Genomic DNA, 16,633 nt, shown 5'->3' on the forward strand with positions numbered 1-16,633 from the left:
ACCCAGATAACATGGGACTAGGTTGTATAACACAGGCACTGGAGAAGCTCACAGGAATGGGAGGGAATGGATTCTGCTGGCTTATTTATTTAGGGGAGGGAGCTCATCCCATTCTGCTGCAATGCCAATATCCACTGTACAATGGACATATATTGTGTATATAACATGCAACATATGGGCCAGAGAACTTAGGACACAGTAACCTTTTCCATGGATGCATTAAATGATGCACACCTTCTAGAATGTGCAACAGGTGAACATGTATGTCAAGACCCAGGGAAAGGGTTACGACAGCAATATCTGACCTATTATATAAAATGGGGAGTGTTAGTCTTAACAAAGAAGGGTGCAGTGGGGGCTCTCCTCCCGGAAAAAAAAAACAGTTTTTGCATAACAACAACTTTCACACTTGACTTTCACACATTATGTTACTTTTCCAAAGTCAGTTAAATTTGCTTAGCTTGGGGGTACACTCTATGAAACCTTAACCTTCCAGTGGGGTGCTGACTCCATATACTCCACATAAGAGAATGGTGCTCTGTACCTGTGTACACACTGACACTCTATAACCTTTTCTGCTGTTGAACTTGGCATTAAACGAGGTGATTTATGTTGTATTTTCATTTAGTATTCACAAAATACAGATGTAATTAACTTGCAAAGCCTCATCATTATTCATTGGCTACCACATAAGCTGTATAACCTGCAAATTAAAGAAATCAGGGATTACAGATAGCATAATTTCTCTTACACTGTATGAAGGTCAGGCAGAGTGCTTCTGGCCAAGGCTTTCATTTGAGAATAGATGAAGCTGGCTACTTGTAAATTGGTCTCCTTCAGCAGAGAATCAGCTACAGCTGTTATTAAGGCCAGAGGAGGTTGGCTTCTGAACAGGACAGTGGCAGCAACCATGCGAACTTCAGGCTGTAGTTCTTTATTAAACAGAATCTGAACCACTATGTCTTGTACCTGAAAGACCAAAATGTATCTTATTATCAAAATTGTATCTGTCAATATATATGTTAAGAATAATCAGCAATGTTTGAATTAATTCTCCCAAAAATCATATTACAAAATTACAGTTGTTTACTATTGAAATGTTGTGTCTTTTGGCTTTTCCTGATTAGGGGTCGCCACAGCGGAACTCCGGTCCGCTAATGATTGGCAGTTGATTTTTACGTATCGAGTTGCCAGCCCTGATGCACAACCTTCAACGAAGGAATGCCCATTCATGCATGTCTCCACGCAGAAAACGCTCTAGCTGAGAGTCGAATAAGTTACCCAAACAAGATCTGCTTAAAAAATCAAGATACTTGTCTATGTATTTTCAGAGAAGATAACACATCCCATGCATTTTGAAATAATTTTGGAAGTGATGTTAGCTTTACAAAAATGGTATTTGATTTAATTTTCTGTAAATTAAAAAGAAGGTGTCATATCTAAGATATTTTCAGCATTCCTTTCAGTAAAAAGCACTACAGAGGTCTTTTGGTTTGTCTTTTCCTTTGTGTACAACATCTGTAAACTATTAATATGATGCTTGAATCATTATATTTCTATATTTTTGCTACCACAAATGTAAATCTTTTTTGTATGCTTTAACATAACTGTAAGTAGCTGAACTACTTATAGACAAGCATATGCATCTTTATATGTAGCTAGCCACCTATCTGCCTGCCTGTTTGTCTGTATGTCAGTTTGTCTATCAATGTATGTTTCCATTCATCTGACCATGTACCTACCTATCTGTTTAATGGTTTCTTTGACATTGTGGTACATTTGGTATCTATTCATCTGCCCAAAACGACTTTGCTTGTGTCATATTGCCTACAGCTAGAAAGCTCAGTGTTGTGTTTCTCATGTCAATATATTAACTGCATCTTGTCAAACTTTTTGTAGGTTCATGTATGTCCACAACCATGTGTCTGAGAGGACGAGCAAGGATTTCTTTAAATTAATCTTCCGCTATTGCTTTTCTTCCTAAGTTGCCATATGTTTGTAATGAGAATAACAAACTATGAAATGGGTAGGGAGGTGAATTTCTGCTTGCAAGTAGGGTTGCCACCTTTACATCCTTCCATTTCCTGATGAATAAGCCACACTACCTGCTGAGCAAAAAGCACAGTCCTTGCCTCAGGATGTCCACATACCCTTTAGAAAGTCATGCCTAGAGACACCTGTTTTAAATGCCATACACAAGTGACTGTATGAGCAGCCTTAGATGATATGGAGCCCTAGACAAAGCATTACATGCTGTCTACTGTCAACCTGACACACCCCCCAGTGCTACCCTGTTTTTCTCTCATTCTTGCCTCTTCATACTCACCAGAATACGTTTGTTTTGTTTGATTTTACCACTCTTTGACTTACTTGTCAGCTTTTTCCTACATCCTTTCAACACATGCTAATTGGCAATGACTGTAGTGCAACAACTATCTAGGAAAGCAATTAATTAAGCTGGTGGTCTGGCAGCCATAAAGCCACCATACCTTATGGGGGACTAAATGCTCTGAGGTGCATTTTTGAATTTTTTTTTCTCACAACCTGTGGTCCAGTGATGCCCTGCACAAAACTCATAGCTTAGGAAAGTAACTCATTTTTTTTCTTTTGAGGACAAATAAGTTATGCTCAAGGCAAAGATAAAGGCAAAGTAGTTGCCAATAAACTGAGTAGCAGTTGCCCAGAGATGAAAATGCTTGTGAGATTAATCATATCTGGAATGACTGCCTTCCTCCTTACCCCCCAACAAAAAAGCAGTGTTCTGTGTAGCATTCCAATGTTAAATTGGGATGGAATTAAAAGGGCAAATGGCCATAGTCATATATTTCAAGTTGCTGCTGGCATACATCTACACAGCATACTGGCTCAGCTGTAATCCCAAAAGGCAGATGACTTCTTATATCTCTTTTGAAGTAAAACTAGAATAAAAGTGAAAGAACAAACAAGCAAACAACATACTTCAGTCTATTAATTTCAGCTGCACATATGCAACACGCTCCTTCCACCTACAACCAGAAGATAGCCAGCTGTACACACATCTGATTTTAATTTTGAAGAAAGTGAAAACTAGCACTCACAGTAATTCATTCTAAATTATTAATCCTATGCAGTACACTGACCCTGGAGAAGCTATAGTTACCTTTTATGCACACCTTTAAGGTGTGATTTGTGGTAAGTTAAAGTAGTAATGACCACTCTGTCCCCGGCCAGCACACAAGCTATAGAGATCTTCTGTGCACACCTCTGAAGTTTGGCTGTGAGGAAAATTAAAGATATAATAACCACAGTATCCATGGCCTTCACAGAAACTATAGTCATCTTTGTTCCCACTTCTGAATGGGGTCAGTTTTAGATTAGATACAGCCAATGACAAAAGACCATACTAAAGTCACTTACACAGTCAGGAATAATGGTGCACAGAAGCTATGAATGCCTAGATGCTCTTGGAGGCATTCTATGCCTTAATTTTTTACTACCCAGGAGATTTATGCATACATACATCAATATTATTTTCACACACACACACACACACACACACACACACACACACACACACACACACACACACACACACACACACACACATTCATTATGATTCAAAATACTTTTAAAGTACTCACCATAACTGGATTTCCTGGCGGTGACCCTGATTTCTAGATTTTCTGACAGACACCCTGATTTTCTGAGTGTCAGGAAATTTTCTGATAGGTGGCAACCCTAGGACTTACCCCTCTGCAAAAAGATCTGTTTGAATTTTTAGGTGAAGTGCTTTCTCTCAAATGTATAGTCTCATTCTAGTACTTCAGTTGTGATAGTGTTCATACTATCCCAAGGGTCAAACACATGCACTCTAATGGATTGCTTACCCAAAAGATTTACAGAAAGTGGTGTGTTGCCTTATATGGACATGAGATAATGTTCCAAAAATCTGTTTGCTCCATCCTCCAGCCTTGATGTAGAAGCAGGTTAATGGCTCCATCCTAAGACACTGGCATAAGACATTATAGTCTACCTTTTCTTGTAGCAGAAATAAAACTCTTTTTTTTTGTTTTGTTTTGTTTTGTTTCAAATCAAATAAAAGGCGTATTACTGAAATTGTGAACTCCTTAGTGAAACAGGAAGGTACCATCAAATAGTCTTTAAAGCAACATGCATTGCTTCATTATATTTCCCATGTTTATACGTCTCCATTTTTACCATTGTAAGTGCTTTCCCTCTCAACAATAAATATGGTCCCAAAAGAAAAAAAATGGAAATAATGAATCTGATGTACAGCTACTAATGGTTTTCAAAGACAGAAGTCTGCAATTAGAAACAGGTTCGTAAATGTGATGCTTTTTAAAATTTTCATACCAAAGAACAGTATTGCTCATTGGTAGTAATACTACAGTTAAAGTGCAAATATACAAACTTTTTAATTAACTTGCTAAAGATGAAGGCTTGGGCTATTGAAAAGTTTTACTTGAATTACATCAAAGATGTTTCTTTAACCAGAGTGCATGTTATGTTTACTATTATATAGTTAGACTATCAAGACAATTTTAAGGTAAGACCTATGAGCCATCAATGCATATGGATGTAAATACAGATGTAGATAAAGAAACAGAACATGTAAGTACAGATATATGAAAGGGGACGAGAGTCAGTGGTTAGTGTAGGTTCATGCATCCTGGCCAAGGTAAAAAAATGGTTTAGCTGATACCTTGTGGAGACCCAAGAGTAAAAGCACACAACTCATGTACCAGGAAGGTTAGTAAGCAGTGTGTAGCCAAATGTTGTCATGTGTGTTGAAGCTTGTGCATATCAGTTGGCCAGCATTGTAGGTCTTGCTTTAGTAGCATGAATGTTAGGCTGTGGAGGTAGAGTTGAGCTAGAATGTTTCTCCATACAAGTAACTTTACTGCCTTGCACTGATGCTTGCAAACCTTATAATTTTATTATACACCTTCACAAGCTTTTAGGATATATGCTCTGGTAAAATCAGCAAATAACAACTGGTTAATAATTTTAGCAGTGTTGTAGCTCTTGGAGTGGGGTATCTCTTCTCTTGTTACTGAATTTTGAGTGGGTGAAGCATACAATGTAGTTGGAAAGGGACAGCATTCCATCAATGAAGTCTATGATTTAAAGGCGTTAAAAAGACAGTGGTCCTATTTCACCACTCCAAAGAAGCATGAGTGCTTAGTGAGTCTGCATGGCCAATAAAGGCGACTAGGAAATACAGTGCTGAGAACGGTGAAGGTGTCTTCTTGTTCTAACTAATATCAGTGTTTCAGTAAATATTTTTGTTACAGTTTTCTTTAAAGCAATTAAACATGCAGAAATTAAAACAGGAGTCTGGGCTGGTATATTCTGTGGAAGATACACATAATATTATTGAGTTATTGAGTTTGCTAAAGGCATTTTAATAAATAATGAAAGAGTTAGCGAATCTAGCATTTTAGTATTCACAAGATTTTGTTACCTTCTTGTGATCCTTCTTAGCAATGTTCCTCAGTGCCATCACAGCTGCTACCTTAGTCCTGATAGAAAAATGTGAAGCCCCAGATGAAAACCCAGGCAGGAACTTCTGAATGCGCTTAATGCTTTCTGGTTGCCCTGCATTTTCGAGTGCCTTCAGGGCCAGAATAATTTCTTCCTCTTGATTAGTTTCAGCAGATTTAGACACAAATTCATGGAGTACCTGAGGAAAAAAGAGTAACATTTTAACTCACTTTCTTATTTCCTGCTATCAAAATCAATTTAACATGAAATTTATTATAAATAGGTGATGATGACTGAACTTCACCTCTGTTTATTCTGAGTGCTGAATTTGCTTTGTAATAAAAAAATATTTTAGGCAACACTAAGACAGTGACAACAGTCTACAATATAATCTGTGCATCAGTGCATATGTGTATGCTTGTGTGAAAGTACCTTTGCACAAAGTGAGAGAGAGAGAGAGAGAGATGTCAGCAGGGACAGTGACAGATGTGAAATGTGACAGATTACTATCTGACATCCTTTCTTGCACCATTTCTTGGAAAACTAAGAGCAGACAAACATAAAAGACCTCATAGTAAGACTATTGCAGTGGCAACAGCAAATTTTAGTGGTCATGTAAGATTTTTCTACGTAGCATAAGCAGGTTTGGTTCAGTTTAGCAGCAACTTAAATACCTAATCAGGCAAGAGGCAGTGCTATATAGCAATTCTTTTTCTTTAGAGTGTATACAGGAAATGGGACCATTAGATCTTCATTTGAAACTTTCCCAGTACTATTCATTTATCCCCATTGTAAGATGGCAAATGCAGTCCATGAATGTATGAACATTTAAAAGTGATCATGAGGGAAAGGCAATGAGTGCATATGATAAATGTATTGCAGGTTCAGGTACTGTATCAAACCTGTGCTCCTGTGATAAATGTATTGCAGCCTCGGGCACTGCAGCACATGAGTTCCCTATAATTAATGTATTACAGCCTTGGGCACAGCAGCACATGTTAATCCCCTGTGATAAATGTATTATAGCCTTGCACACCCTAGCAAAACTGTGTCCCCTGTGATAAATGTATCATAGCCTTGGGCTATGCAGCACATGAGTCCCTGAAGATATATGTATTATAGCATCTGTTACAGTATCAAACCTGTGCCTGTGTGATAAACGTATTACATGCCTGGACACTGAAGCATACTTGAGTCCCATGTGATAAATATATGACAGCCTTGGACACTGCAGCATATATAGTTTCCTATAATAAATGTATTACAGCCTTGGGCACTGTAGCACTTCTGAATCCCCTGTGATAAATATATTACAGCCTTGGGCACTGTAGCACACCAAAGTCCCCTATGATAAATGTATTACAGCCACCCGAGTAGCTTCTGATAAATGTATTACAGCCTTGAGCCCTGTAGCACATCTGAGTCTCCTGTGATAAATGTATTACAGCCTTGGGCAATGTAGAACACCTGAGTCCCCTGTGATAAATGTATTACAGCCTTGGGCACTGTAGTACACCTGAGTCCCCTATGATAAATCTATTACAGCCACCCAAGTCGCTTATGATAAATGTATTACAGCCTTGGGCACTGTAGCACACCCAAGTCTCCTGTGATAAAGGTATTACAGCCTTGGGCCCTGTAGTACATATGAGTCTCCTGTGATAAATGTATTACAGCCTTGTGCAGTGTAGGACACCTGAGTCCCCTATGATAAATGTATTACAGCCTTGGGCACTGTAGCACACCCAAGTCCCCTGTGATAAAGGTAATACAGCCTTGGGCCCTGTAGTACATCTGAGTCTCCTGTGATAAATGTATTACAGCCTTGTGCAGTGTAGCCCACCTGAGTCCCCTATGATCAATGTATTACAGCCTTGGGCACTGTAGCATACCTGAGTCCTCTGTGATAAATGTATTACAGCCTTGAGCCCTGTAGCACATCTGAGTCTCCTGTGATAAATGTATTACAGCCTTGGGCAGTGTAGCACTCCTGAGTCCCCTGTGATAAATGTATTACAGCCTTGGGCAGTGTAGCACACCTGAGTCCCCTGTGATAAATGTATTACAGCCTTGGGCACTGTAGCACACATGTACACTGGTCATGCTGTTCATACCAGTAAAGGCACTTGGTAAGGCACAGAAATAAATAATTAAACAAATAAATGATAACTGTTTCATTTTCTTCTTTAGATGTAGTTTACCTCTGTTGTAAAGGATACTGCTTGTATAACTTTTAATGGTAGAATTATAGGTATATGAATATAGTGGATGCAAACAATAAAGGGCTACTCTCTTTGGTTTTAGAACAGATCTTACCTGCATTTTATACCATGGAACTATTGTAAAAATTATATGCTTAGTAAGAACAGCTAATCCCTACCAAACTCATCTTAAATAAAAATGCATTGGTCTAGATACTGATCTTATTAGAGTTGTATAGAGTCACCAATTGGTAATAATTGCCCATGCTTGGGTGTAATACCATAGTATATAAATATATATTTCATAGTGTTACTGAGAAGGGCATGCTTTTGTTATCAAATGAATTCACACAGTTGAATGTGCTGTGGAGGTGGAGAAATCTGTCACATTCTGACCAAGGCGAGCCCAGTTGCTCTCCTAGTACAGGTTAATAAAACATCAGTATTCTTAGTTCATTCTTTCAAGGTGAAGGTGCAGGTGGCATAATCTTTTGATGATCAAGTCAGTTTATAACAAAATCATATGTTTTGGTGCGCATCTTTTCCTACTTACCAGTCAGTATCAGACACATGAGAAAAGTCTAAGATGCCTGCAATACAAGGGGTGACTATATTGTACCTACTGTGAGCATCTGAAAAGGACAGCATACCTGAAGAGCAGAATCAGGGCAAGTGTCCTGCTCCTTACAATATCTGTACACCATGGAGCCATATGCGAGCAGGGCCATTTTACGCAGAATCGAATATTTCTTCACATAATGAGATGTTGCAATTTCCTAGCAAAGTAAAGGCCACACATTAATTATGAACAGTAATTTAAATAAAATAGTAAGCATATTTCATACAGTTTTGCAGTTACCGTGCATGCCTATCCCTCATACCTCTCACCTGCCTAGTTTTTGCTGAATGCCCAGATTTCTGCCTCATATGTTTGGTCTGTTTCTCATGATATTTTGGTTTTCTTGCAAATCATTGGGGATTGATGTTACTAAATAATGACAGCCATTTGAATTTCAGATATGCTTGCTTGCTAGATGTGCTTGCCTTAGTAGCTCATACACTAAAATTAAGATGATACAGAGAAGATTAGCATGGCTTCTGTGCAAGGATGACACACAAATTCATGAAGTAATTAATGGCTCATTTAATCAGAGCTCCCTCGTGCCTGGCTTGGACACCTGTGATGACAATACTTTCATTGCTTCTAAAATTATTTTGGCCTACAATGGCATAGAAACCTGATATAAGTACATTTATTTATTACTATTTTTCAGGCTGCACTTGTTAAAGAAACTCCACCTGTGTATTACTGTACTGCTCTTAGGTTGTTTTAACAAAAGTCTGATATTTCCTAACCTCCTCTGATACTGCAAAAGCTGTTCTGAGTGTGTCTGGCAAAATATTTCTAAGTTTTGCAAAGTTTTTCTGTGTTGTGGACATTTCTCAGGGTTAATGAACTTATTTCCAAGGATTCCTGATTTTGCAGGGATTCTTACTTCTGCTGTAAAACATTTGTTGCTGCACTTGAGCTCAAAGTCAGTTCTTTTTACATTGGAAGGGATCTTTTGCACTCTGGTGGGAGCAGAGAGCTAAATTCAATCCATCCAAAGTAGAAACTACCGGTCAGTAGCTTATTATGTTCTAATCTGGATTTGCCTGAGGGTTTAACTTTATAAAAATCTTCCATCCTGCTCATATAAAAACCTAGTAGTTGCACATCATGCAAACATGGTTCCCCATGCTTGCATATAAGCAAACATCTCCTCTTTATAGAAATGATCTCTATAGTCTCCCACTATTCACAGCTTTGAAGAGCTGCCAGTTTGTGCAGAGGGTGGTACCACTGCAGGTCATCTAATAGTATACTAATAAACACTCACTTTGACCATTATGTTACTCTCCCTTACTCCTTCCTGTCTAGAAATTGTGTTTCCTTGCCTTACATAGCATTAGCTAGATTCAGACCTAGTACATTTTAAGCCAGCACTGCACTTTGTTAATTCATTTAATTGAATTACTGCTTCATTTTTGCTGTTTGTGGCTGCTTTTTACTCTGCACTTTGAAACTGTGTTTCATTACCTTATATAGCATAGCCTAGATTCAAACCTGCTGAATATAGACAGTTTCTGTGCTCTTAAACCTGCCATCTTACATCAAGAGGGCCTTCCTTCACCCTTGTGGCAGAAGTGTATAGCTCAGGACCTATCTGAGTTGGGGATTGCTGGAGAAAGGCTCAGTTTGGGGCTTTCCCATTGGTAGTTGTGTTAAAACTGTCCAAATTTGCCTGCATGTAAGCCTTGTGTTTGTGAAGGTATGAGCTCAGTTTACTGGAGCTGGTCAACACTTGGCAAGTTTAGCTAGAGGTCTGGAGTGCATCTGCACTGAAATCCATATATAACAAGAGAAAGAAACTGTTGTCCAATAGCAAGAGGGATATCACTCTGCAGAGGGAGAGTTTCTTCTTAAGCCTAAACAGGAAAATCAGAAATCTCATAAAGTCTTCTAAAGTAAATTACAAAACTAAAATCTCATCCCTAGCCAAGGATAATCATAAGACATTTTTTAACTACGTCCCAAGTCTAAAAGGGAACGCCCAGCTATATACTGAATTAGTTGTAGATGGGATCACTCAAAATACACCAGAAGATGTTGCCAACCTTCTATCTGACAGATTCAGTGCAAACTTCACTCCCCTATCCCCACCTAGCATATCCCAAAGCATACATGACACCAGCCCTCTGCCTATTATCTCTACAGAACAGGTCATGTCTGCGCTTGCCAAGGCCAAAGACTCGGCCTCAATGGAACCAGATAATATCCCAGATTGTTTACTAAACAATTTAAAACAAGACCTAGTGGACATTCTTGGCATTCTCTTTAATCATAGCTTGAGAACTGCTTATGTTCCTGCAGACTGGAGAACAGCAACAGTAATTACCCTGCAAAAAGGGGGGCTATCAACTGACCCTGGGAACTACATTCCCATAAGTCTAACCAGCTTCATCTACAAGGCCATGGAAAGAATTACCATGGACCTTATAAACAAAGACATAGATGACCTCCAAACCCTGCACCTAACCCAGTTTGGCTTTGTTAAGGGTAGATCATACTCATTATCCCTGGTAGGCCCTCTTTGAGAATATCACCAAAGCCATGGACAAAGGTAAGACAGGGCAGGCAGTCTATCTCGAACTTTCCAAGGCTTTCAGCACAATTCCCTGCTCTGGCATCATTGAGAAACTCTCCCAGATAGGGATTAACCCTTACATTACTAGATGGGTAGCCAGTTGGTTCACCGATTAAACACACTCAATCAGAATTGGTAACTCCACCTCCATCAGTAGATCTGTCACCAGTGGAGTATCATAGAGGTCTGTCCTGGGCCCTTTACTGTTTGGCATCTATTTCTCAGAGGTCCAGGCCAAAGTAGACAGACTTTGGCTCACCATATTCGCTGATGAATGCAAACTGGAGCAATCATTGAGTCCCTCAATGATGTCAACATATTACAGGAAGGGCTAACACAAACAAATGAATGGTGCCAGAGCCATAGTCTAAAACTAAATGCATAAAAAAAAAAAAAAAAAAAAAAAGTGGATTATTATTACCTTTGGCAAAATGGAATTCCCTACAAATTACAATATTAACAGCACCCCCCCCCCGAATAACAACCCAGTGGTATGAGACATGGGAACACAGGTTGATAACAATCTGAACTATGACCAGCAAGTTTATTCAGTGGTAAGGAAAGCCTTCTACATAGTGCACCTCATAAGAAAGCAAATAACATCCAGGTAAAATTGCATGTACCTCACCAGCAACAGCTGGAGACACCTCAAAGGTTTCTCAGTTAGAAAATACAGGGAGTCCAGACCATGACCTATGTGGACAGGCTAAAAGCTCTTTCACTTTACTCTGAGAGGTGACATGTGCCTGCCCTGTAGGGCAATCTCTAACCCTGACCTAATGGAAATGTTGCACATCCACAAGTCAAATGGCTCAAGAGTCACTCATTCTAAATACCTCAACCTAGCTTGTGACATTAACATATCATGCTGTAGAAACACATATGTCTCCCAGAGACTGCTACTTCTCTGGAATAGACTCCCTATTCACGTAAAACAGAGATCCTTAATGACCATATTCAAACGCAACCTAGATAATTGAATGGGAGACTGCAAATTCGCCCCTGGGGTGGTACCCATGTCCCTCATGGATAGGGGTAGCCGGCGTTGATCACAGATCTGCTCTGTTCATAATTCATTCTGTGAACTATTAAAAAAAGAACAAATGGGGATACTTGGGATTAACATGGCTAGGCTTGTAAAGGCTCTAGGGTCGCTAGCCTAGTAACCTCCTATGAACCTATATCATATCCATCAGAAAATGCATACTAACACAAAACTTGTTATTTCAGCAACTTTCTAAGTTTATAAGAGCAATAATTAAAATCTCTCCCTGATTTTGGACCTTTGTTCCCCCCACCCATTATTTTTGGCTTTGTTCAGTTTTCCTGGACTAAGAAGTTGAGAGGTATGCTATCTCCTTAAAATAAAAATTATTATTATAAAATGTCATTGCTGTTTTCATAAGCTAGCGTTTATCAGTCCTATTTTTTATTTACCTTGCTGCTGGGCTGTAGTTCATACTAGGACATTCTGTCTCATTATCTTTAATGGCTGCACTTGTTAGTAATTCATAAATCAAGCAAATTCAGAATATTCAACAGCTCTGCAATGTAAATAATTTTACATTAAGTATGACAATGATTCTGTAAATCAGAAAACCATAGAAAATGCCAGCTGATAGGGCCACTTTGCCTACATGTTTTTATCATTGTATAAGGCGGTGAACAAACTGCAGTTCCTTTCTAATCAATTTTCTACTAACTGATGCTGATCAAATCGCTTTATTTTTCTCTCTTCTCTCATTTTATTATACCACAAAATTACTGCATACTCCCTTCTATAATTTTAGACCTTCTAGCTATAGCCTCCTAAAATGTTTTATATGATCACATTTGAAGATTGTACCTTCCTTTTGCATGTGTGCTGTTTTGCTTTTTTTCCTCTGAGAAACACTGCTATCCTACACTTTGCCAGTCCCCCATGAGGTACTTAGGTTTGGCATAATGGTTAAGTTCTTTAACTCATGGCCCCAGGGTACAGCATTTGATTCTGACCTCAGCTTAATGACTAGGCTTAAAATTGCCCTTCAGTGCAATGATGCTTGTATTCCTACGAGCTTCACTGTTTATGTCTTTACTGTTCCTCCTTTTGTAGCAAGGAATATTTATCATCTTTCTCTTCAGATGTCTTTCTGGTGCAGAATCCATGCCTTTAGATTAATACTGCCTGCACAGGTTTCATTCTGTCAATCTCTTTAGTAAAGTATTTTCACCAAATGAGTCCCCTACAAGAAATCTACTCACAGCCTGCCAACAGAAGCTGGATGTGTTACACATTCTATATGGCACACCTGTCGGAACTCTTGGTGGCATTCTTGTTTTACAAATTTAATTGAATTTTATATGAATATGATAAATACAATAGACTCAGGATTTCCCATTGATGTACTCGATATGGATACAACAAAAGCTTATGATTCAGTTCACCGACCTATATTAATATGCTTTTGTCAACAGGGCTTAACAAATATATTGTTTCTGGGATTCAGAGCTGGTTAATATATAGTTTGTTATGCTATAACTGGCAATTAATACTTAGTAACTCATTTTCTTCAATCAAAGTTGTCCATAATGGAGCACCCTTGAGGTTCTATATTGGTTCTTTTTTTATTGAACATATTACATCGTTCTTAACATCACCAAATCAGGTACCGACAAGTAAGTTCACAGATGATTTGAAGCTTAGTAACATGGCCACATGGGCATATTATACATTAAAGTTGCAACACCATTTACACTATCTTTCCTGGTTTGTGATGGGTAACAAAACCACCTTCAACACCATTAAATGCAATGTGCAGCAGTTTGGACGTAATAATTATAAGGAATATCCTTATTGCATTATCAACCATTTTTTCTACAAACATTTCTACATGTGATTTGGGTGTTCTTGGTGACAGATTCTTTAAATTTGCAAATAACATCAGCAACATAACGAGAAGATTTTTTATATTATGAAAGATCTTCTGAATACTATTATTTAAGGAAACTTTGTTTTGATAAGCTTTGGTAATACTTTAATTAATACACATACTAAATATCTCAGTTCCTTTTGTTTTCAGAGTTTTGTTCTTTGCAGGAAAGTGGAATGCATCAAAAAATGGTTTACAAAGAAGATTTGTATTCTAAGAAGTCTGTTACATATAGACAGGCTAACCAGGCTGTAACAATTTTCTGTTAGCTGCAGATTTTACTCTGGTGATATGGTACTGGGAAATATTAAGCGCTATCTTAAGAATTAGTTGCATTACTCATTGCTTCTCCATTAAACGTAACCTACGTCTGACAAAACCAAAAGCTTGGTTAAAATATTTTTCTTTAGAAGGACACCAGTTTGTGGAATCCCTTACCCGTAATATGATTAATACTTCCCACTTACAAGTATTAAATCTAGCTAAGACAATTGATTGTGTAGTGGAACCTTTGACTCTAATTTTCCTGGATGCAGCCTTCTCAGTAATCTCAGATGAGGTTTTGAGGCAAGCATTATACAACATACAGGAATACAATCACATTGAAATATTGAAAAAAGCAGAATGACTGGATCTTGGGTACAAAGTGTGTATTAATCCAGCAAGAAATGACCCTCAAAAATTATTTGAACACTGAATTACTTTGGAATATCTCCAGTAGTTATGTTATTATCCAACAACATACTCACTGAGGCGATCTGCAGTGATTTCTGGTTTGCCTTTGCCATATGCATTGCAGGGATCAGGGTCGCTGCTGCCTCCATGTAAGTCACCTCTTCATTCTGGATCTTTCGGCTAATAAATTTTAGGGCGTCTGGTGTTGCTGCAGCTGGAATAGCATTCAGTATCCACCTCCTGTTTTGCAGAAACAAAGACCATACTCAGTCACTTTAATGTCTGCATTGTTATTTATAATTTTGTTTCCTGCATGTTATTTGTTACCTGTACTCTGAGTTTGATGAACGGTGTTTCCAGAGAGCTTCGATGTCTTCATAACTTACAAACCGTAACAGCTGTGTGAGCTGCAGAAACTTGGCTGGGGCATCAGGGTGCACTTTTTGCACATTATTTTGCACTAAATGTTGGAGGGTTTCTTCTATCTGTTACAAAGGAAATAAGCGCAGTAGAGATGTCACTCACTGAACATCAAAGGGAACCAAACAAAATATTAACTAGCTGAAGTAACTCACACTGCAGTGTAGAACAACTGAGAATTGTAAATGAAGCAGCTTTATACAAATATCTGCAGTAAACTTTTCAAACCCAGTGTGTGGGACAGATACAAAACCTATAGTTATTTATAGATTATTCTGAATGATGGATCTAGGAATGTTCTTCAAACCTGTGCATAACATAATACTGACTGGAAGCTGAACAAGCATGTAGCAAACTAAAGAAAGGCAGATATGTTTCAGTAGCAGTGTGTACTCATGCAAAGAAAGACACAAAATGAGATGTGCTCTTCATGAAAGAGAATGAACAATAAATACATCATGCAACAAACTGCAGCAGAAATTGTAGTTAATATGAAATAAAATAAGTAATTGCAGTTACAGATCTGAGCCTTAGAAAAATAATTTATTTACTGCGCATCGTGTCCCTCACTAAAGGTAATGTATATCCTCTCATAATCTCTATTGAAAGGGGTTGTTAATTATGAAAGTAAACAGCTGGGCTGTAGTAATGCCCACCCTTCACATAAACAAATACATACACACACACATGCACACACACACACACATATATATATATATATATATATATGTGTGTGTGTATATATATATATATATATATATATATATATATATATATATATATATACACATAAATATGCAATTAAATGAATTAATTAATTAATGTGACATTGCAGTAGTATAGCCTGAGTGCTATGGAAGTTGTGTGCAATGACTCTTTTCAAACATGATCCCCCTCAGGATTACTGAGCTCTGCTCATTATATGAGACAACCCACACAAGTCCATCATTTGTTTTCTGTTTCAAATTCTATTTTTTTAAGTGGAAGTCAAAATTGCGACATTAAAATCATGGCATGGAATTAATCCTAGTTCCTCAGTTTGTATTAATATTGATAATTTCAATTACTTCAGTCTGTTTTATTAAGTTTAATCCCATGTTTGTTGTACTCATAACTAGTGAAATTGCTTTGCAAACATAAAAATTCATCAGTATATATTAATCTAGATAACGATTAGCAAAATAAAAATTAAAGTACTTAAACGCGATAATGCTTTGGGTAGTTACTAACAGCATTGATATATATCTTAACTACATGTTATACTGCCAAAGCTGAATATATGGCTTGATTAAATGTGTAAGTGTCCAAGTACTCAAAAGTGAGTTTAGCTTTCTATGTATTTTATTATTCAAGCAATGATATTTTTTGTACTATAAAACATACTTTGTTTAATTGCAAAATGATTGTCTGACAGATTAATTTTACCTGGGCTTGAGGGTTTCTTGTCCTCACAAGCTGAAATGGGTTTTGTTGGACTTCATGCGAAAACTGATACAGTAACTTTCCACGATTCTTCATCTGGCTGTGAGGTTCGTTTATACGAGAGTTCTTTTCCTCAATCAGTATGAGTTGCTGTCTGCAAAATAAGAAGTATGTTCCATTTTTATAACATTAGAAATTTAGAGGGTATCTATTGCCAAACTTTCTGGCAATTGCTATTGCGTTAGACTAATGTAGGAGTATAATTTTTTGCAACACTGAGAATATGAATGGTATTTTATTGTCTGTAATTTACAAATTATATTCCTCGAGT

At 37.8% G+C, this 16,633-nt stretch overlaps 1 protein-coding gene and 1 non-coding gene across 2 annotated transcripts in view; one reads left to right on the top strand and one right to left on the bottom strand.

The window, feature by feature from the left end:
* LOC122813595 (vitellogenin-like) overlaps positions 1-16,633 on the bottom strand; it is a 108,423-nt gene that overhangs the window by 82,874 nt on the left and 8,916 nt on the right. Inside the window, exons 7-12 of the mRNA XM_044086006.1 lie at positions 16,306-16,456; positions 14,788-14,945; positions 14,535-14,700; positions 8,336-8,461; positions 5,465-5,683; positions 752-969 (exon numbers count right to left, since the gene is read on the bottom strand). Of these exons, the coding sequence (XP_043941941.1) occupies positions 752-969; positions 5,465-5,683; positions 8,336-8,461; positions 14,535-14,700; positions 14,788-14,945; positions 16,306-16,456 (1,038 nt within the window). The remainder of the gene's footprint in view (positions 1-751; positions 970-5,464; positions 5,684-8,335; positions 8,462-14,534; positions 14,701-14,787; positions 14,946-16,305; positions 16,457-16,633) is intronic.
* On the top strand, positions 8,722-8,828 carry LOC122814652. Its single transcript, XR_006366859.1, has one exon. It is a non-coding gene; the product is annotated as a U6 spliceosomal RNA (small nuclear RNA).

This window comes from Protopterus annectens, chromosome 10.part0 (assembly GCF_019279795.1).
Source record: "Protopterus annectens isolate FY-2018-M chromosome 10.part0, PAN1.0, whole genome shotgun sequence".
NCBI lineage: Eukaryota > Metazoa > Chordata > Ceratodontiformes > Protopteridae > Protopterus > Protopterus annectens.